Genomic DNA, 21,843 nt, shown 5'->3' on the forward strand with positions numbered 1-21,843 from the left:
TCATTTGACCATAATCCAAAGCCCGTCTGGTGTTCAAGACTCTCCCAGAAAATTACAACCCATAATTTCACTGACCCTGGTGTGCATGCACGTGGCTTTGCTAGGCAGCAGATGTTACTGAAACGTGTGGGTGGAGTAGTGAGACCCAGCAGCTGAGCCACGTGCTCTGGATGTTCTAAGTCAAGGCCTGCTGGATTCTAGGGTGTTGGGGGAATGTTCTAAAGCTGAGCAATTCAGGAGCAGATGAGGTTACCTTCCTCAACCTTCCAGAGGGATGGAATCTTCTACAGATGCTGGATGTGGTGAAGGACGAGAATGCCTTTTTTTTTTAAAGGCTCGGTGGTAGGTACATGAAGATTTCATTGTATTATTATTATTCCTTAAACAGCAATATATTTCATAATGAACAATTTAAAAAGGAAACAAGAGATGTGAAAAGGAAGGAAAAGGCCTATGAGTGTGGTGACGTGGACACTTGAAAGACCGCAGTCTCGTGGTGGGATGTTGAGGAGACACAACCAACACAAAGTTGATCAGATCTTGGTGTAGTTCTGTGGTGGTAATTCTCATATTTTGGTTTTCATAATCATCTGAGGAGTTGAAGTCGTGTCTCATACCGTCCACCAAGAAAAATTCCAAATATTAACAAACGCAACCAAAATAGAAAACACAAGATAATTATCTTGTAATACCAGAATGATGAAAGACTTTTGAATTACGTCTCAATATTCAAAAGCCATAAGAAAATGGTTGATGTATTTCACTACAAAAAAGATAAAATCTGCATGGAAAAAAAAAAGGATCATGAGCAAGTTCAAAAGAAATAGGGAAATATTTGTAACCACATCACAAAAGGCTCATCTGTCCAATATATAAATGAATAAGAAAGAGACCAACAAACCAATAGAAATATTAATAAAAGTAAAAAAGGAATTTGATGGCTCCTAAGTATATAAATATGGCCAAAATTTACTGAAAATAAGTGCAAATTTAAATCTCAGCACACTTTTTACCTATTAGCAAAATTTTGAAAAATTAATTACACATTGTATTGGCAAAACTTTGGAGAAATAAGCTCTCTCATACACTGATGGGTAAGTACAAATTTCTTTTGGAGGGAGACTTGGCGTTATCTGTTAAAATTGCAACTATGACCCACTCTTTCAAGAAATTTATTCTACATTGAATGTGACGCAATCCAAACATATTCACTGCAGCTTTGTTTGCAACAGCAAAAGACTGGAAACAACCTAAATGTCCAACAGTAGAGCCTGACCAAATAAAATATGGTATATTTGCATAATGAAAGATTATGACTCTATAAAAATAACTTTATGGCTCTTTATGCATTAATATAGAAAGATTCAGAAGAACATATTGGAAGGATACACAGAGCAAATGTGGTTACCATGGAAGGGTACTAGATGAGGAATAGTGTGGAGGGAAAACTTTTCACTGTTTTTCTTTTTCTGTACCTTTTTATTTTTGAAGTATATAAATATCTTATCTATTCAAAATTTAATTTAGCACGGGTATAGTGACTCACTCCTGTAATCCCAGCACTTTGAGAGGCTGAGGCAGGAGAATGGCTTGAGCCTTCTGAATTTGAAATCAACCTGGGTAACATGGCAATACCTCATCTCTACACGAAACACAACAATTAGCCAGGTGTGGTGGGACACGCCTATAGTCCCAGCTACTCAGGAGGCTGAGGAGGGATGATCACCTGAGCCCAGGGAAGTCCAGGCTGCAGTAAGCTATGATTACACTGCTGTACTCCAACCTGGGTGTCAGAGTGAGACCCTGTCTGAAAAAAAACAAACAAACAAAAAAACAAACAAACAAAAAACCAATTACTTAAATAATCAAGGAGCCTGTTAAACATGTATGTGGTTTCCCCAAATATTAACTCTAATGAAATTAAATCTCCAGGAATGAGAACTGCTATGCTCTCATCCCTAAGGGTATATTGAATTATTTCTTTAAAAATGACTTGTGGCTGGGTGCAGTGGCTCAGGCCTGTAATCCCAGCACTTTGGAAGGCCGAAGCAGGAGGATCACCTGAGCTCAGAAGTTCAAAATGTGCCTGGTCAACATGGTGAAACCCCGTCTCTACAAAAACACAAAAATTAGCTGAGCGTGTTGGTGTGCGCCTGTAATCCCAGCTACTCAGGAGGCTGAGGCAGGAGAATTGCTTGAACCTGGGAGGCGGAGGTTGCAGTGGGGCCAGACTGCGCCATTGCACTCCAGCATGAGCAACAAGAGTGAAACTCCATCTCCAAAGAAATAATAATAAAAAATAAAAAATAAAAAAAAATGCTTGTACTCCTTCAGCTCTAGTTTCTGAGTTTAAAGTAACAATGCAAAGCATCCCCCACATAGGAGATTGAGTATAGAGTGACTCTGCCATCTGCCCAAGTTTTCTAAGATGGATGTTATAATTATTATATGGCTTCCAGAAAACAATTTGTACAATTTATGGTCACGAATGGTTTCCATTTCTCTCTCTCTCTTTTTTTTTTTTTTTTTTTTTTGCTATTATATTTTTAAAAAGATTGAAAAAGAAAGAAAACAACCCATTTTGTGCTCTGGTTAATAAATGGAGGGAGAGAAGGTCAGCTAGGCATCAACCATTGTCTCCAACCATTATCATCTGCATTTGCGCTCATGGTCTGTCCAAAACGACAGTGTATGTTGATTAAAAGACCTCAATGGAAACAAACAAACAAAAATCCCAACCCCATGGCTAAACTGTAAAGTCATCAACAATGGATCTTTTCCGGTATCTATGAAAGTGGAAGACACAAATATTCTATGGCTCAGCAGTTGCAGTCTTTGGTGTATACCAAGAGAAATTCACTCACTCATTAATGAAAGAAGCATTATTCATAGTAGCCCCAAAACAGGACATTACCCAAATGTCCATCAAGATTAGGAGAGAGACATCCATGTGTGGTGTGTTCCAACAATGAGAATGAAAGCACTGAAATTACATGCAACAATCTTGCAAACACAATGTTGAGCCAAAGAAGACAAAAAAGAAAAGAGTGTGGCTTTATTTCTATGTTAAAATAGCAGGCACCAAGAATCTACAGCTTTAGAAGTGCAGGAGGCGGGTGGAAGATATTGACTGAAAGAGGGTGTGGGGTGGGGTTCCAGGGATTGATGACCTGGATGATCGGTTTGTACAAAGCCATAATGCAGCATATTTAATATTTGTGAATTTTCTGCATTTTTGTTATACTTCAAAAGTTTAAAGAAATCATTCCAAGCCAGAATGAGCACTGGGGGAATGAGTTTTTCAGAAATCATAGACTCGGTTTCTAAATAAATGCTCTCCCAGCCCCTGCTGAGATGCCAAAGAGATTCCAAAGGCACAGACTGAAAGGACAGAATGCTCACAGCCAAAATGACCAGGATTTCTATGCAGAAATCCGAGCTTTGATGCTTTAGAGGGGCCTCTGTCTCCCCCTACCAGACACAAAGCCAGCAGCGAGGCCTTCACAATGGGCTTGCAGAATAGCTGAAGAGGAGGTTATTTATTAAGCCACAAGGAGAATACACCTGCAGTCACGTTTCCATGCAGGAATCTGACAACTGAAATGCCCTATACGAGCTAATTTTCTGGATAATCAAAATTCCCTCATTAAACAACTCTGTCATTGAAAATAAAATCATTTTTATTGAATTTAATCCTTTCTAAAATGGATTTCATGCATTTCCGACTTTTCGGAAGAGTCCACGGAATAGAATTTAACCTTTACAATAAATAACAACACTCACATTTAGGTACTGTCTATTTCCCATCCAAAATGCTTTCCATCAGATTTTCTCTCTTAGGTCCTATTATTATTCCCATCTTAGGTATGAGGCTATGAAGTATAAGAAACTCTCTCTCCGAAGTCTAAACTCCTAACCCCTGTGCTATCTTTTCTTTACAGCTTCAGCTATGGAGTCTGTGTTACACTCCACAATGCCAACAGACAGACAGGAATGCTAGCTGTAACTTGAATGATTTGAGTTCTCATTGCTTTTCTCCCATCTTTTCTTTCTCTTTCATCAATATTATACAATTAGTTTTTTCATAAAGCTCCTACGAGCAAGCTACTCCTCACCACTCCCAGAAAACCTCCTACCTAAAATCAGATAAAAATCTTTTTTTTCACTACTTTAAACTCTCAGCCTTCTTGGATCTTTCTATTTGGTTAAAATGTCCCATGGAGTTGGACAAACTTCTTTATCAGTCTAAGAAACCCCTCTGTTTCTGTGCATTTCAAAGCATCCTGGATTTGCTTTTTCTTAACCCAGCTCAGAAGGAAACCTGGGATGCTCATTAGATTAACAAAAACAGCCCTCAACTGGGGCCCATCTGGACCACAGTCACTCTCCAGAAATACAACAATGGGAGCAGATAAGAACTGAGGCATGCCAAGAGTCAATTTCTCTAAGGTTTATCACCCGCAGACCTGTGGAGAAAAGGAAACTGCCATCCTTACCCCGTTTTCAGGCTGACCAAGGCATCCTCTACTCCCTTCTGATTAAATTTGGTCATGTACTGATGCATGTAGGGATAGTTATTCCGAATGTTTCTCTCCGTGCTTCCATTAGGCACTGTCCCAAATCGAAAAGGTGGGGAATAGTCATGAGGTCTCTGAAACTGGAGAGGGAACGAGAAAGGAAGAGAGAGAGCAGGAAAAGAAGGGAGGAGGGGGAGGAGAGAACAAATGAGAAATCAGTGATCATTTCATCTGGTGTTAGAAGTTAAACACACGCATTAGTGCAGGATGACAATAAAATGTTACTTTTTGGTCTTTCTTTCTACTTAATCACATCTTCAGTCAGTCTGTGAGCTCCAGGAGAGGGGACCCAGCATCTGTTTTCTTCTGTACTATTGCTCAGGTCCTAGCACAGGGCCTGGCTGGGTGCTCCATAGATACTTGTTGAGTTGAAATTTTCAGTGCCATTATAGAGACTAGCACAGTGTTAGGCACACAGTCAGTGCTTAGAAATGCTGAATGAGCTGAACTTAAGGTACTACCTTAGTCCAGTCCATTTATCCACTTCATGATGAAATTTTCTGTGATCTCCACCATCACTCCCTTCTCTAAACTCCATTTATAATTACCTTCACCTCACCCAGAAAATGACTATATATTACCACTCATTCATTCTCCACTCACTCAGTCATTCATTCACTCCTGCAGGCACTATTTATCTAGTGCCTAACATTCCCCAGGCATAACTGCCAGTGCATGGCAGGTTCCATGAATACTTGTTGAGCCACAGTCCCTGTTGATCTATAGCTTTCAGGGATGCCCAGCACTCGGCTCTCAAGCCCCCCATAAAGGCCTGTAGACCACGCATCACCAGTCTTCCCTGATGGACTGGATGATTCCGTCTATCTACCACTTCAGTGTTTCAGGTGACTCAATGAGAGTCGAAGTCAAGAAAACTGGATCTGAGTTCCAGAAATACAGCTAAACACTAGAGATGGCACCGGGCTGTGGTTATAAGTGGGAGCTCGAACTGGCTGGTTGGAAAATCAGGTTCTATCACATACAAGCTACAGAACCCTAGATAACACATTCACTTCATGCTGCCTCCCTTTATTTTCCATCTGTAGAGTGGGGGGCCACCAGGAAGATCTCAACATACGTTTGTCAAGTAACTGTAATAGTGCCTGGACTACAGGAAGCATTCAAAAATATATTTATGATTACCTTTTGTTATTGTCATTAAGAGTGAAAAAGGAACCTGAACCTCACTTTTCTATGAAATATTGAATTCTGGAACTAGAAAGTAATAACAACAATGACTAACACTTTTCGGGAACCTCGTCAGGTCCAGCACTATGCCAAGAACTTTACAAACATCAGGTCATTTAATCCTTACAAAACCATGCCAGGTAGTTAATCTTAGAGGCTCCTTCTTGCAGATGAGAAAACTGAGGCTCAGAGAGGTTGTGTGACCTATTTAAGATTATGTAACTACCAAGCAGTGGCCCAGAATTCAAACCTGGATGCGTCTGACCGCAGGCGGAGGTCTTAACTCTATCGTTCCTCAGAGACCATTGCTAGTGACTCTCTCCTCATCTAGATATAAAGATTTAAAGACCCCAGGAGGGGAAGAACACCCAGAAAATCAGTGTCAGAACCAGGACCACAATGCAGCAGTCTCTCTAACTTCCAGACCAGTGTGTCTTCCATGGAACCAAGAACCGCCAGGGTAAGCATCCAGATTTATCCAAGAGTCAGACCAGCTAGAAACATTATTCTTTTTTCCAGACTCACACTTCATTTCACCGTTAATTAAAATTTCCAGTTGAAAATCGTTTTCCCTAAATTAGGCATGCTGCTACCTAATAAGCAGTCATAACTGGATTTGGGAGAAGTGGCCATTCATTGGACAAATGAGATCCTCCTGCCAGGGCGTGCCTTGCCGTGGGAGTATGTGCGTCCATGTGTGCCTGTGTGTGTAGGTGAACAGCAAAATGCTTTTTGCAGTCACTCTGTCAAACAGTGCCTTAACTCATCACCAAAAGCTTAAAAGGCCAAGTCTAGGCTCATCCTCATGGCAGCCGCCTGCTTGGGAGGAGAGAGGGAATAGTGCTGTTCATAAATCTCATTGTAGCAGCCATTCCCAATCTCCAGAGACATCCGGAGATGGCCTATTTGACTAAATGCCTTCCACTTCACTCCCCATCTGTTGCAGAGGAGCTGCATAGGTCTTTAAAAATTCACTTTCTTCCCTGCCTCTGGGTTGCGCAGTGACAAAGACAGATATTCAGTCTCTGTGATGGTTTCCACGCTTCTCTGGCCTGGATAGTACCATCACCCACACAAAATTCAGCCTGACACCAAGCTCCAGAAATCTTTTCCACTAGACTAAAGACTGTCAAACTTTTTAAAGCATGACTCACAATACGTTTCCCATCACCACTCCATACACACGCACAAAATTTCACAGCACTCATTCTTTCTGTGATATACTCTGAGGTTATCCATTATGTTCTATTTTTAAAAAAATGTCTGCAATCCTTAGACTAATTTCATGGCTCACTAAAGAGTCATGACCTACAGCATGAAAAACCGTGAGGGGGCAAGGATGGCTCAACTCTTAAGTCCCAGGGTCAACATCCAGGACACACTCCGTGCTTCCTATGAGAATGATTCCTAGCAAGACTTTCTGCCAGAGAGTTCCACGTGCAAGCAGAAAGAAACCAATATGGGCTTTAGCAAAGGAAGAGGTAGGACAGAGGTCTCCATTGTCAGCAAGACCACAGAACAATGTAATCACAATATCCGGGGTCAAGAGGAACTCCCCTGTCTTCTCTGCAGGGTTCCCTTGCTGTGTAGGTTAACTGGTTTCACCTGGCTTTGGACTTAGAGGAGACAAGTTCAGGTTCTCATCTGCTGCTTAGAAATTGCACCATTTGGAGCAACCATTTAAGCTCCTGAGCCTCAATTTCTCTATCTGTAAATTGGAGATTGCTTTTGCATCCTTTGCTTGAAAGAACACCTGGCATCCTCTAATGCTTGGGATAGATCACCTGTTGTTACCCACACATCATTTCAGCCAAACAATGAAGCCAGGCTCTTTACAGTTTGGAGAACAGAGGATTATTTTCTAATTTTTTTTCCATCCAATATGGAAGCATGTCTGAAGGTCATCCGAGTGACTAAAACATGGCAAGCATTTGATGATGGAGGAGGTAGAGAGGCAACACTTGGAGATAAAATTTCCAGAAAAACGCAGCAATTAACCGAGACATTTTTTCTCTTTTTTATGAACCAAAAGCTACACATTTATTAAAAATATCTATCTGTCTTCTGTGCCTGTAAATAAGGGACATCTGGCAACTGGAGCCCCTATTTCTAGTACAGTCTTCTGTTGGTGAAGTCCCACGTGCTTCTTGATGTGAGCAGCAAGCAGGTGTGTCCTTGAGCAGAGAGAGGATGAGCTGGGAGGAGGCCTGGCTGCCTGGACTGGGGCCACTCAGCAGCAGCAGCACAGTGCCCAGAGACAGCACGGCTCCTTGAGAACACATTCCTCGGCTCATCCACTGAGAGAAGTTCCCTCAATTCCCTCCATTGGTTGTCACAAAAGACCAACTCAGTGCAATAACATTTCAGGCCCCAGAAGCCAAGAATGGTTCGAGTCAGGCGATGATGAAGATGATGGAAGGAGTAGGAGGAGAAGGGAGACAAAGAGAAAGGAGAGGGGGAGGAATGAGAGGGGGGAGTGGAAAGGAGGAGGGTAGAAGAAGGAAATAACACATTACAGGATCATCTACCGTGTGCCAGGCATGGTGTGAGGATTATTTCTAATCCTCCTATCAACCTTGCCAGAAAGGAGATAATGTCTTCTCTTTTACAGGAAATTAAGCCTAGGGGGATATTGACATACAGAAGGCCAATCATATGGCAAGGCCAGGATTTGAACCCAGGTCCATTTGACCCCAAACATGGTATTGCTCTTTCCACAACATAAATCTGCCTCCCAGAGATGGATTTCCTCTATCAGAGTGATTCCCAACATTTTGGAAAGCATCCCTATCAACATTGCAATTTTCTCTTAATAATTCCTAGGGAAGCATCTTACCCATGAATTCACCTATTTATAATTTAAGTCCCAGCTCATCTGAGCACACCATGGGCTCCAAAATGATTCTTCACGGCAAGGACTAATGCCTTAAAAGCATTCTAAACCCGAGTTGTTACACAGGTATTCATGATGAACAAAAAACAAAAACAAAACCAACCACAGTGTACAATAAATTGATTCAATACAGATTTTTTATTTTGCAGACTTCCTTGGTGTATCTTCTATTAATCTTCTGGGAGCATTTAGCTTATTTACTCCAGGAATTTTGCTGTTTATCTCATTGTATCAAACATTTAATTAAAAGAGCTATCAGCTTGCCTCTAATGCTTTGAGCATGGAAACTGAGCTGTGTCTCTTGACGATATGGTATCTGTTACCGGGTGTTTCCAAGTCAGTGAAGGTCAGTCAAATTATGAGTGGTTTTAATTAGTTTTCCCACAAGTGGTCATGTTATTTAGACCCAAAACTATGTAGTAAGGATTTTCCCCACCTTGCCTTTGAAAATAGCAACAAAAAGCAAAATATGCTGCCAATCACTTTCTTGAAAAATCCTCTCTTCCAGGACATGGCTTCCCGCTGCTTCCACCATACCTCCAATCACTTCTAGGAATTGCACTTTTGATCCCATAAGGCGACGGAGTTGCATAATAGCACTTTGCATCTGCAGAGGGATTCATGTGCTACAAGGCACATTTACATATGTGGCTTTCTTTCATCCTCACTGCAATTGTGACTCCCAAATGTATACAGCAGACAAAGCAGGCACCGTGAGGCAACATGGCTTTAAAAGCATTATATGGCTGGCGAGTGGCAGAGAGGAAACAGGCAGAGAGGAAACGCAACTTTTCTGACTCTAAACGCAGTGCGTTATCTGCTGCCTCTGAGATACCACCCGCTTTAAGCGGGGATCTTACAGTAGCTGACCCCAAGTGAAGGATTTGGGGATGAGCATGATTTACTAGTGAAGGGTTCCAGGAGAAGTCAGCAGGGGAGCAGCATAAAGTTAGGAAAGACTGGAGAACGGGGAGAAACCAAAGGTCTGATTTAAGGTCAAGTCTCCATCTCCGTCCAGTCCTGCAGGGAGCTCCAGAGAGTGATTCGTACCTTAAAGTTTCTCCTGCTTCAAAGTGAGGGAGCAGCTGGGCCTTTGTATTCTCACACCGATTAGTCTTTGGTTACAGGTGACCACAAAGACTGAGGGAACTTAAATTGCCAGGCATTTACCATTCCAGTGCCCCAAGGCAAAAGCCCGCTGAGGATCCCTGAAGTGAGGCTTTGTCAGCAAAGCATGGAAAGGTGGGGCTGGGCACACAGGGCTGCAAAAGGGATCCTGGGAGATCCAGGTGGGGTATACACAGTGTCCAGTAGACCATGTGTGTATTCATTCACCCAGCAAGAATGTCCTGAGCACCTCTAAGTGCAAAACAACTCTATCAAACTACATTCCTGAGGTTCTCTTCCCCCAGACAATTTTAGTCTCCTCAGCTTTATCTTCTTTATAACTTATTTCTGCCCCAAATTTCCAAATTTGTTTCTTCCCTGATGTTTACTTGTGTACTGTTTATTTTTTCCTAGTAGAATTTACGTTTCTTGGGAACCTGAGCTCATTCTGCCAAGTTTATTACAGTAGCCGGGAAAGACTTCCCTGAGGAGGTAATGTCTTCCCTATGGCCTGAAATTCCAAAAGGAGTCAACCATGAGAAGACTGGGGAAGAACATTCTAGGCAGAGGGCATAAGAGGCACAAGGACACTGAGCTGAAAATCAACTTAGTGACAGGGATGGAACAAGAGGAAGGAAATGTGGGCACAGGTGAGATAACACAGGCCTTTGTGTGCCATGGTAAGTAGAGTGACCCTTACTCAAGCCTCAATCGGAAACCATCAGAGAGAGGCGAGGCACTCCCATGCCTTTGTGGAAGTGATTCCATCTTTAACCCCAACCCCTCATCAGCTCTCTTGACAAGATTCTTTCAATCACAGTGTGTACCATGGATAAGCTGTAAAAGCTTTCCATGGATTGATTTTTCTATTCAGCAGTTTGTTGATGAATGCCAAAAGGATATATGTAGACTTATGTCAACCAGATATGTTAGTGAGGTTTTATAATGAGAGACAAATTATCCCCCTACACACGGAACAGAAAATCTTCGCGGTGCTGCAGTCTCAACACTTGCTGAGCTTAGCAAGCCAGGATGTTTCCCGAACTAAAGTCTCAATAGGAGGATGCACCCAGTTTACCTCTTTTCTTCCTCAATGTGCATTTCTGAATAGCTACTCAAACCCTGCAGCCCTTGTTACATTTCATTTCAGTGGAGAATGAGAGAGCAGGTGTTTTTACTCCTGTCTTACTGCTGTGGGAAGTAAAGCCCCATGAGGGAAGATTAGCGATATATCTGAGGAGAAGGAACCAGTGGGAAATTAAAAATAAAACAAAAAAAACCTCTCTGCTCCTTTTGTGTGCCTTGAAGACATTTCAGGTGAGTCAGAAGCGCTGACGCTGAGACTGATTTGGCTGTATGGAAAAGAGGAGCTGTCAGACAACTTTATCTCTGGGTAGGGCTTAGAGATGACTTTTTTTCATGTCATAGATGAGGTACCCACAGCCTACAGTGCTCCTTCACCCCAATTTCTTCTCATCCAGGCAAATGGGCCTTCCTCAACATTACACTTTCGAAAGGATGAGTTTCAACCTAAGGACTTGAGTCACAGGCCATTCACGAGCATCAGAAAGATCACATAAATAAGAAACATGACCACTCGGGGAAGCCATGCTTCCAAATTAGATCTGGAATCTTTTAGCTCTAGGAAAGCTAAGCTTAAGGTTGTGTTTCAAAAACTATAAGAAAGATGCCAATTTGAGTTAAAGGGAAAAAAACCTTCTGGTTTTTGTGTATTAGAGTTGATGGATCTCAATGAGAGGCACCCGAATCTCTTCCTCCTGAAAGGAGAGCAGTGAAGACCAACCCTCAGATAGAGATGAAAGCAAGGTGACCTTACCTTTTTGTCACTGAGGCCAGTCACTTGGTCCACAAATTCCTCCTGGATCATGAAAGCAGCCAGATTGGCTGTGTAGCTGGCCAGGAATATAACAGCAAAGAAGGCCCATACGGATACCATGATCTTGCTGGTGGTCCCTTTAGGATTCTGCACAGGCACGGAGTTATTGAACACCAGGCCCCAAAGAAGCCATATAGCTTTTCCAATTGTAAAAGAAGGCCCATGGGGTGCTGCAGATGACAAAAAGGACATTCTCAGCATTTTCTGAAAAAAAACGTCTATTTGTATGTGTATGAGAACCATGCAGCAGCCACCAGCAACACTGAAGATTGCCAGAAGATGGAATTATATCATAGCTGTGTCCTGTGATTGCCCTAGAACCACAATAACTTATTTTTTTCTTTAAAAATTAGCATTCTTCTCACATTTCTATCCAACTGGATTTTTGCCACATTTCTTTAAAAAAAGAAAGGAAACGAAAATGCTTATGCAAAATGGGGGTTTGAATAAGAAGTAGTGTTATGACCTGTTTTAAATTTGGATTTGATTCCCATTTGAGGAAACCAACCTTCTTAATAAGCATAAAGAGAGCCTGACAAAAATGTGTGCATGGGGACTGCTTCCAAATTCATCGGATGTGCTATCGTATAGGAACCATGCAATTTAGCAGGACTGATGTTTGGTATTCTAATCCGATTGTCCCTAGCAATTGCTCCTGTTCAAACTCAGATGTAAAGTGTGCACAACATAAGAATTAAACCAAACTAAAACCCTCTCCAAATGGAGACATTAAGGAATGGAACAATAGATCTTAATTCTTCCAACACTTCACAGATGGAAGACATTTCATTGCAGGGGCATCGAAAATGAACACTGATGTCATATCACAGCACTTTTTTCCAGTATATCCTCGCAATAGCTATGCAGCCCTTTTAAGATTCTTAAATGTTCCTTGCAACAGACTTAACTAAAGAGACAGAACAATATGCCAAAATTCATGGAGATGGGGCATATGCAGGCTGTAAAACACACATATTAGGGTTTTCAAGTCTTTGTTTTGCACGAGGAAAAAAAAATCAATTTATGCCCTCATTTCATAGGGAAGAAGGTTTTCCTTTAACAGGAGGTTAACTTTTATGTCATTTAAGTAAACGAAGATACGAAAAAATGATCTACTCAGATGTCACCTGGCAATGCAAGCAGAGTGGGCAATAAATAAAGTGGCAGAAGCGAATTCACATTAATGGAAGTTACGAAGTGTTGGGCAGGAAGCCTAGGAAAAGCAAGCTCTCTGCGCACTGGAGGCCGAACCCAGGCTACAGCAGTACTTATAATATCCACGACACAACCCATTAAAGAGAAGGTAGTTAATTCTCATATTCTCAAACTCTCCTCTTTCTATTTGGCTGGTTTTATGATCTTCTGGGCTTATTCTCAAGAGGCAGGAAATTCTTGGGGGAAACTTAGAGTTAATCCAGTCAACTTTATGAACTACTTAATTTTTTTAGGGATGCACGTTGATCAGAAATGACAGCTATTTGGGAATCAGATGTAGGCAGTTCAGAAGGATCGGTCCAAAACTTCTAGGAATTCCTGATTCATGAATACCATTACTGGGCCATATAACTTTTCCCATAAAGTGCAGTGAAATGTAACAGAAAACCATTTTGTACAAAAAACCAAGAAACTGTCATTTCCCGAGAGCTGCCACAGCAGATGAGCTGGGAACAGAGCCTGGAGAGAATGGAAGGGCTGAGGATTTTGCATAACTGATGCCGTCCTTTACAATAGTCTTTCGGGCATGCTTCAGTCAAAGGAGAACGTATTGCACAGGATGGGCTGTGGGTCGTTTTCACCTTCCAAAGTATAACTCAGATTTACCTGCTTATCTGTATTTTCATTTTTCTTGACCAGTTCCAAGTCACTGCAATCCTTTCTCTTGGAAAAAGTGACACTTTCTTAACTGTCCTCCCCGTCCCCCCGCTTCCAACTGTCGTCCCCACACACTATCTAGATAGAGTAGCCCCAGTGGCTTTTTTGCTCTGTACATGTATGTCACCTCTCTCCCCACCTTTTTTTTTTTTTTTTTGAGATGGAGACTTGCTCTGTCGCTCAGGCTGCAGTGCAGTGGCACAATCTCGGCTCACTGCAGCCTCCACTTCCCGGGTTCAAGGGATTCTCCTGTGTCAGCCTCCCGAGCAGCTGGGACTACAGGAGCATACCACCACGCCCAGCTAATTTTTGTATTTTTAGAAGAGATGCGGTTTTGCCATATTGGCCAGGCTGGTCTCGAACTTCTTACCTCGAGTGATCTGTCCACCTCAGCCTCCCAAAGTGCAGGGATTCCAGGCATGAGCCACCATGCCTGGTCTCCCTCTATTGTATTTTGAAGAAAGTCTGACATGGTTACCATGGTCAATTGCCTATCTCTCTGATTTCGTCTTATACTATTGTCTCCCTCATTCACTGATGTCTTTTTATTTTATTTTTTAAGAGAGACAGGGTCTTGCTCTGCTGAGTAGGCTAGAGTGCAGTGGTGTGATCATAGCTCACTGCAACCTCAATCTTCTGAGCTCAAGTAATTCTCCTACCTCAGCCTTCTGAGTAGCTGGGACTACAGGCACACATCATCATGCCTGGCTTACTTATTGATTGATTGATTGATTGATTGATTGATTGTAGAAATGAGGTCTTGCTATGTTAGCCAGGCTGGTCTCAAACTCCTGACCTCAGGCAATCCTCCTGCCTTGGCCTCAAAAAGCCTTGAGACCACAAGCATGAGCCTCAGCCTTTTTCCGTTTCTTGAACATCTCAAGATTAATTTCAGCCTTTCTGCTTGCTGTTCCTTTTACACGAAATGATTGTAACCGTTTTTCACAGATACAATCGTATGTCACCCTTCAGGTCCTAGCTCAATGAACATCCTTTCCCATTGACCATCTTATCTAACGTAGTGTCTGCACCCCATCACTATCATGTTACTATGTTTTCTTCTTCTTCTTCTTGATATTTATTATAATCTGTGATTATTAATTTGTGTGTCTACATGTTATTTTCACAACTAAATTCTAAACTCCCTGATAGAAAATCTCTATTTGATTTACCACATTATCTCTGGCAGCAGTATAGTGCCTCCTGGCACATAGTACCCATTTGATAAATATTCATCAGATAAATGTGTAAATTCACAACAGCACAAGCCCTGATTATGCAAATGTAAAGGACTACTGTATCACAGTAAAGTCACTCACAGAAACGTCTCAGATTCCACCCTGTTGGAAATCTTCTTAGTGGTTAAATTACCCTTTAAATGAAGGCTTGCACTCTCCCATTAAACACAACAACATTATTTATGGCATTGTTTAGTATTTGGTTGACTGAAGATGGTTTATGTGGTAATCACCACTCTTCAATGGTGAGGAAGAAGTTGAAAGATTTCAATAAAACCAGGTTCCTAATAGATTCCCACGCCCTGTTGACTGTTTCCAACATTAAAACATCCAAGTAAAAAGAATATGTATCAATCACATTAAAGTGCTCTGCTTTTGGGGGGATATGAGACTTCAAGTTCCATCCTCTACCATATCAAGTCATTTTTTGGGAAAGAGATTTGGTCCTGACACTTTTCTGATAACACCCACTTAGAAGGTAGTGCCCACTGAGGAAAGCCCACTCAAAATGGCATAATGTGTATGACATAAACCCTGGCTAAAGTGGGATCCTTTTAATGAGTTATAGCCAACGAATGCCTCCCAATTTTATTTCCTATCTACTGATGGTCTCTTTATCAACTATAGTGCACTAAGATCAATGTACTTGGTCTTAGCACACTTAATTTCCTCTTGGCACCACCGAGAGGAAAATATAACTCTACGGGGAAAGATATCACTTCATAGTTATATTTATTGTCAAACTAATGTAAATTGATTCAGTAGTTTGAGGAATGTTCTTAAACTAGATTTTATAAAGTCATTTTCTTTGCATAGACTGAAGTTGAAACCCATGACAATTTTAGCATTTCTTTTGACATGCATCTTTTAAATTAATTGCCACAAAAGCTCCTTCAAATCTGCTTTCCCAACAAATTGAACATCAGTGGTTTCCACCTAACAACTATTGACTTCAGGTGATAACAACATTAAAATATTTCATTCTGTTTTATCCTTCAGTCGAAGTATATAAACCATACTTTTCTGGCATTACAAGTAATATCAGTGACCAAACACCATTCATACAATGGTACACCAATGCAATATATTCTTTTGTGTGTGTATGTGATGGAGTCTCGCTCTGTCACTCAGGCTGGAGTGAAGTGGCACAATCTCGACTCACTGCAACCTCTGCCTCCTGGTTTCAAGTGATTCTCCTGCCTCAGTCTCCCGAGTAGCTGGTATTACAGGTGTGTGCCACCATGCCCAGCAAATTTTTGCATTTTTAGTAGAGATGGGTTTCATCATATTGGTCAGGCTGGTTCTGAACTTCTGACCTTGTGATTCACCTACCTCAGCCTCCCAAAGTGCTGGGATTACAGGCGTGAGCCACCACGCCTGGTCTAGAGTAATGTATTCTAAACCTGAAATGTTCATTAAAGGTAAATGAAATTGCATCAACATTGAATCATGCTCATGAAGGTATCCTTACCTTTCCCTTTGGCTAAGTTTCTGTTGTATCCAACAGGGCTGAAGTATTCAAAGACAAAAACAGCTATGGCAGAAACAATGAGCAGCATCACAAACATCATCACCCAGACAGAGGCGCTGAATGGTTCTGCAAATAAACAGATGGAGGAATGGAAAAGTGGTCAATTATCTCTTCCTCACTTCCAGCAGGAAGCGCAGACATCCATTTGCAGGCTCACCAAAAATATTTTCTCTAATTTGAATCTGATCCTTCAAAAGAAGCTAATCGTTTTTTATTTTTATTTTTATTTTTTAGATGTAGTTTCACTCACTGTGTCACCCAGGCTGGAATGTAGTGGCACAATTTCAGCTCGCTGCAACCTCTACCCCCAAATTAAAGCAATTCTCCTGCCTCAGCCTTCCGAGTAGCTGGGACTACAGGCATGTGCCACCACACCTGGCTAATTTTTGTATTTTTAGTTGAGATGGGGTTTTGCCATGTTGCCCAGGCTGGTCTCGAACTCCTGACCTCAGGTGATCTGCCCACCTCGGCCTCCGAAAGTGCTGGGATTACAGGCGTGAGCCACTGCTCCTGGCCAGCCAGTCATTTTTTATTCATCAATTTAAATCATTCTTTATTCTATAAAATATTTGAGGTATAAGATTGCATATAATATAATAAAAATAGACAAGAGCATAGGACATTTTACAAATTAGGTCAAGGATAATCAGAAGAAAAAAGAGTGATAAGAAAGAGGGAGCAAGTTAGAATGCAAATAGACTGGCCATAGGTTCCTTTGCAATTATAGAACCGTCGAGGGGGCTAAAGCTAGGAAGAAAAAAAGAAGACTAGGCCCTAATAGTTAACCATAGGCTCCTGCAAATTGTTGTGGTTTTTATTTTTATTTTTGTTATTTTTTCATGCTAGAAAGATGATATGCAGGAAATTCTGAAAATAAAGGGAGAATTATAACCTGTTGGAAAAGAATCATAAAATCATGGGTGACAGAAATATTGGAAAGTTATAATCTAGCACACTCTCCATTTCACCTTCTGCCTCAGACAGATGAGATTGCTACGCTTTATTAATCTTGTTGATGTTGGTAGCAGCCTTAAATGCAATTGAAAGTCAATTGAGAATATTATCTTCACATGATAATTCAATAAAAAAAGCATCACTTAAAGGGTAGAGGCAATAAAATAGTAGATGGATAGATGGTTATTTCCACCAAAAGTAGTTTTCATCAGCTCATTTGCATGTAACTTAAGCAGTAGGTGGATATGTCAGAAGGGCAGGCCAAGTCATAAGGCTGTAAGTCTTATAACACTCTAGAAAGGTAAGAAATATTATGTAAAATAAGATTTCTATTCAACTTTATTGAGGATATGAAAATTAGCTGACTGAAGCCATTTTATTTATGGTATAGATTTGCTACAACATCAACAGAAAATAAATTTTTAAAATGAATACATCTCCACCTGAATGTATCATGGGGAAGAAACATCCTATAGACACCAATGAACTTAAAACCTTTTTCCTCATAAGCAAATATTTTCTGAGGGTTAAAATAAGTCTGATAATATCTCTTGAATAGTAAACATATTATTTAAAATTGTTTTCCTAATGAAGCTACTTATAAAGAGCTAGGTTGATAGCAGGCCACCTTCTTATTAGAGTATGACTACTTAACACGGTTAGAAGTCATCACAAAATCCAATTTAATGAGCTTAATGTATAACAAGAAACGAATATGTCTGAACTTAACTTTGGCTATATTGGATAATTTAAAAGCTGTAAGGAATGCTTTCTAATGCAGTTTGATAGTGCAAATATATTAAAAAGCAACAGGTAACACAACTTAAGTAACACAAGATGTGCTCCAAGAAATCAATGAGACTGCAACTGAAATTTATTTTAAATTTAGCTTGAGTAATAAACAATATTATGTCCCTGAAATAACAGCACTTTAATACTGAGTTGTATCCAAAAAGGAAATTAGATAAATGATTAGCAGATTTAAAAGTACTTCATATTCAAGAATAGAGATAAAATAATTCTCCGAGTTGCATAGTGTGTCTTATCGTAGGAGGATCATTGTGATGAGTAAATGGGTATATACAAGAAAGTGTTTGTTCGTGTGTGAGGCACACAATATACGACAATATATTGAGTGGAATAGCTGTTTAATTCCAGGATTAAAGCCAGAAATACTGGGGCAACAATACACTGTCCATGGTTCTGAAAAGGGCATGCTGGTTTTTGAAAGAGCACATTTATTAATCTGGTAACTTCTATTTCTCCACAGGCTGTGAAAACATTATTTGTAAACATTAGAAGGGACCATAACTGAATTATCCTATGTGCATGCAAGAAACTGTAAACTTGCAGTGAACTTTTTTTGACAGGTGCATACTTGTCACTAACACACCAGTCAGAAAATCAGGCGGAAACTGATGAAGCAACGATCCCAGATGTCTCCCCACTTGGAACTGACCACATCTGTTCCTTAATTTGTGAGCACAGCACAGATCTGCTGCAGTACTATGGTTTTAGTAAAGTAAGTACGTATGAGTGCCCCAAAGTGTTGCTATTCTAAGATACCATACACGTGAATGTATGCGTGCAGACACATGCCCCAAAACAAAGAAAAACATTAGAACATCGTTAAAGCCATGTCTACAGTGTCTAAGGAGTGACCCAGAAATAGTTTAAATAACTCTCTATTACATCCTGTAATGGTTTAAAACAGATTCAATGTTTGTCCATGAAGGAACTGCAATTGAGGAGATACCAGGTCAGCATTTCTTTGGATCAAAGAATCCAACTTGTTTGGAAAGTCTTCAGAATTAGCTAGATAGAAATATTACAGGAGATGCCATCTCTGTCCTTGAAGAGCCACTGGTTACATTTTTACACAAAAAGCTTAGAGGCATTACCTGCAAGTGCTTCTGATGTGAGTTAATGGAGTCTGGGGAGGAGAGAGAATAGGAAATAATGAAGAGCAATACAATCAGATTTTGAATGTTTTGGCTCTTCCAGATGACTGAGTCAGTGAATGGAAAAATGTAGCTTAGCATGGTTCATTATGACTTTCAAAATCTGTAGATAATGACCGTAAATAAGGGGGTGCACAGTCAATCAAATAAGGATGTAATTTAGTGACTAGGAAAAATATTAAGCCGACTGTGTAAAAACAGCTTTGAAAATAGTTTCCTCTGGTTACAATTTATTTTACTTTAAAAAAATGCAGCAGGAAAAGTGTGGGGAAAGAGAGGTTTTGCTAAATTTAGCAAAATACTTGACTTTTTTATGGAAATGCTTTACAAATGCAAGTAAGATAAAAATCTAGAGAAACTGGGTTGAGGCCAGATTCAATATTAGTGACCCATTTTCATGAGACAAGCCAATTGATATTTTTTTCTCTCTGACTGAATTGGAAAAAGAATTCTCTCTAGCTCACTAAAGAAATATAATATTTTTTTTTCTAAAAAAAGAAATGATTTCTTTCCGTTTTGATCAATGAACTCACTTCCTCTAACCCTTTCTTAACCTCCAGGGCAAAGGATTCCTGCCAAAGAGTCTGAAAGGGAATGAGGGGAAACATGACTAGGAGTGACTGAAGAGTCCACCTAAATTCTTAGGTGGACTTAGTGAATGTCCACCTAAGAATTATTAAGATTCTGCATGTGTTGTCAGTATCAGCTGGTTGCATTGTTCCTGGCATAGTGAGGCTCTCTTATTAAGATATGAGTATCTGAATCCATGTCAGACAGAGGGACAAAAGGAACATAATGAGGTATTTGTCAGGGTCCACATTACTCCAACAAAGGTTACAAAAATTGAAGCAACTAGTGCACAATCAAATCCAGAGAGTGGCAAGGATTTTAACAGCTTAAATGGATTATCGAAAATGAAAACAGTAAATCCACAGAGCTCTGAATGTAAGGCAGTGTCCAAAATCCTGTTAGTCAATATTTCACTGAAGAGAATGAAACACAAAAGTTTCACTGGATGCTAACATTACATATAAATGAAGACAGTGGAAGAATAAGACAATGGGCTTGGAGTTGGTGTCCACAATTTGGTTTGAGTTTACAATTTGCTTTAAAAGATAAAGTTATTTTTGTCCCTGGAAAAATATAAGAAAGTTAGTTGACCTTAATATAACTGTTTTCCCAGGGTGGAGATTTCTCAAAGAACTAAAAGTAGATCTACCATTTGATCCAGCAATTTCACTACTGGGTATCTACCCAAAGGAAAAGAAGTCATTACATCAAAAAGACACTTGCATACATATGTTTATCAGAGCACAGCTCACAATTGCAAAGATATGGAAACCACCTATGTGTCCATCAGCTGATGACTGCATAAATAAAATGTGGTGTATATACATTGTGGAATACTACTCAGCCATAAAAAAGAATGATGCAATGTCTTTTGCAGCAACTTGGATGAAACCGGAGGCCATCATCCTAAATATTTGCTAGTCATCTAAATAAATGACTGTTGTTCTTTGTGAGATGGAGGATGGGTATGTAGATGCTGAATAAAGGTTTATGGGCTGATTTAAATTAACTGTGGACTGACAGGTTTATTTTAAAAATGTTTTCAAGACTCTAAGCAATATAGCTATTAATTTACATTCTACAGAGTAAAGACCAGTATCTAAATATGCGATCTTATTTTTTTAGCAGCTTTTTCTAAGTTTGAGATAAATGAAAGATGTGAACTGGGGGATGGGTTTTTCAGGAATGGAAAATCTAATACTCCATGTTCTCATTTCTAAATGAAAGCTAAGCTATGGGTATGAAAAAGCACACAAATGGTATAATGGACACTGGAGACTCAAAAAGGGAGAGGATGGGAGGGAGATGAGTGATGAAAAATTACCTACAATGTACACTATTTAGGTGACAGGTACACTAAATGCCCAGACTTCACCACTATATAATTCGTCCATATAACCTAAAACCACTTGTACCTCTGAGCTATTGAAATTTTTAAAAAATTAAATATATAATATTTTGCCTCTCTCAGTTTTCCTCCAGAGATTCAGGTTTGTCTTAACCTTCCCTAATTTGGGACAAACCCACTTATATGGGAGTGCCAAGGGGGAATTAGTGATCTGAATTTCATGATATTCAACAAGATAGTTATGGTCAAAAGTCATTTATGATAACCAAACAGTTAATACAACACTTTCCTTTAAAGACAAAAATAATGCTTTACTATGTTCCATGAAGTTTCAGCTACTCTAGCCAGGTTACCCAATAGCTAGAGAAAAGCAGATGATAGAAAATATAGCTCTTTCTTGATTTAAAAAAATAAAACCTTTTATGTGAAAACATAAATTTATGAAATGGTTAAAAAAATCAAAAGAATGCCCTTCTTTACAAACTATTTGGCTTAATGGGTAGTCACAATTAAAATATGATTTTATTAATTTTAAATCAGCGTATACTTTTCAGACTACTTCTGTTAGCAGAATACTGGCATAAATCATTGCACAGTCATCATTATTTCCACTCTTACATCGAGCAAATAAATGATTGCTGTTCTTTGTGGGATGGAGGATGGATATGTAGATGCTGAATAAAGGTTTATGAGCTGGTTTAAATTAA

General features: G+C 40.0%; 1 protein-coding gene across 2 annotated transcripts in view; it reads right to left on the reverse strand.

Annotated features, from left to right (window-relative positions):
• GRIN2A (glutamate ionotropic receptor NMDA type subunit 2A) overlaps window positions 1-21,843 on the reverse strand; it is a 428,650-nt gene that overhangs the window by 65,490 nt on the left and 341,317 nt on the right. For both annotated transcript variants that reach the window (XM_031658495.1, XM_031658494.1), the window contains exons 9-11: window positions 16,244-16,369; window positions 11,603-11,832; window positions 4,497-4,657 (exon numbers count right to left, since the gene is read on the reverse strand). In XM_031658495.1, coding sequence (XP_031514355.1) covers window positions 4,497-4,657; window positions 11,603-11,832; window positions 16,244-16,369 — 517 coding nt within the window. The remainder of the gene's footprint in view (window positions 1-4,496; window positions 4,658-11,602; window positions 11,833-16,243; window positions 16,370-21,843) is intronic.

This window comes from Papio anubis, chromosome 18 (assembly GCF_008728515.1).
Source record: "Papio anubis isolate 15944 chromosome 18, Panubis1.0, whole genome shotgun sequence".
Lineage (NCBI taxonomy): Eukaryota > Metazoa > Chordata > Mammalia > Primates > Cercopithecidae > Papio > Papio anubis.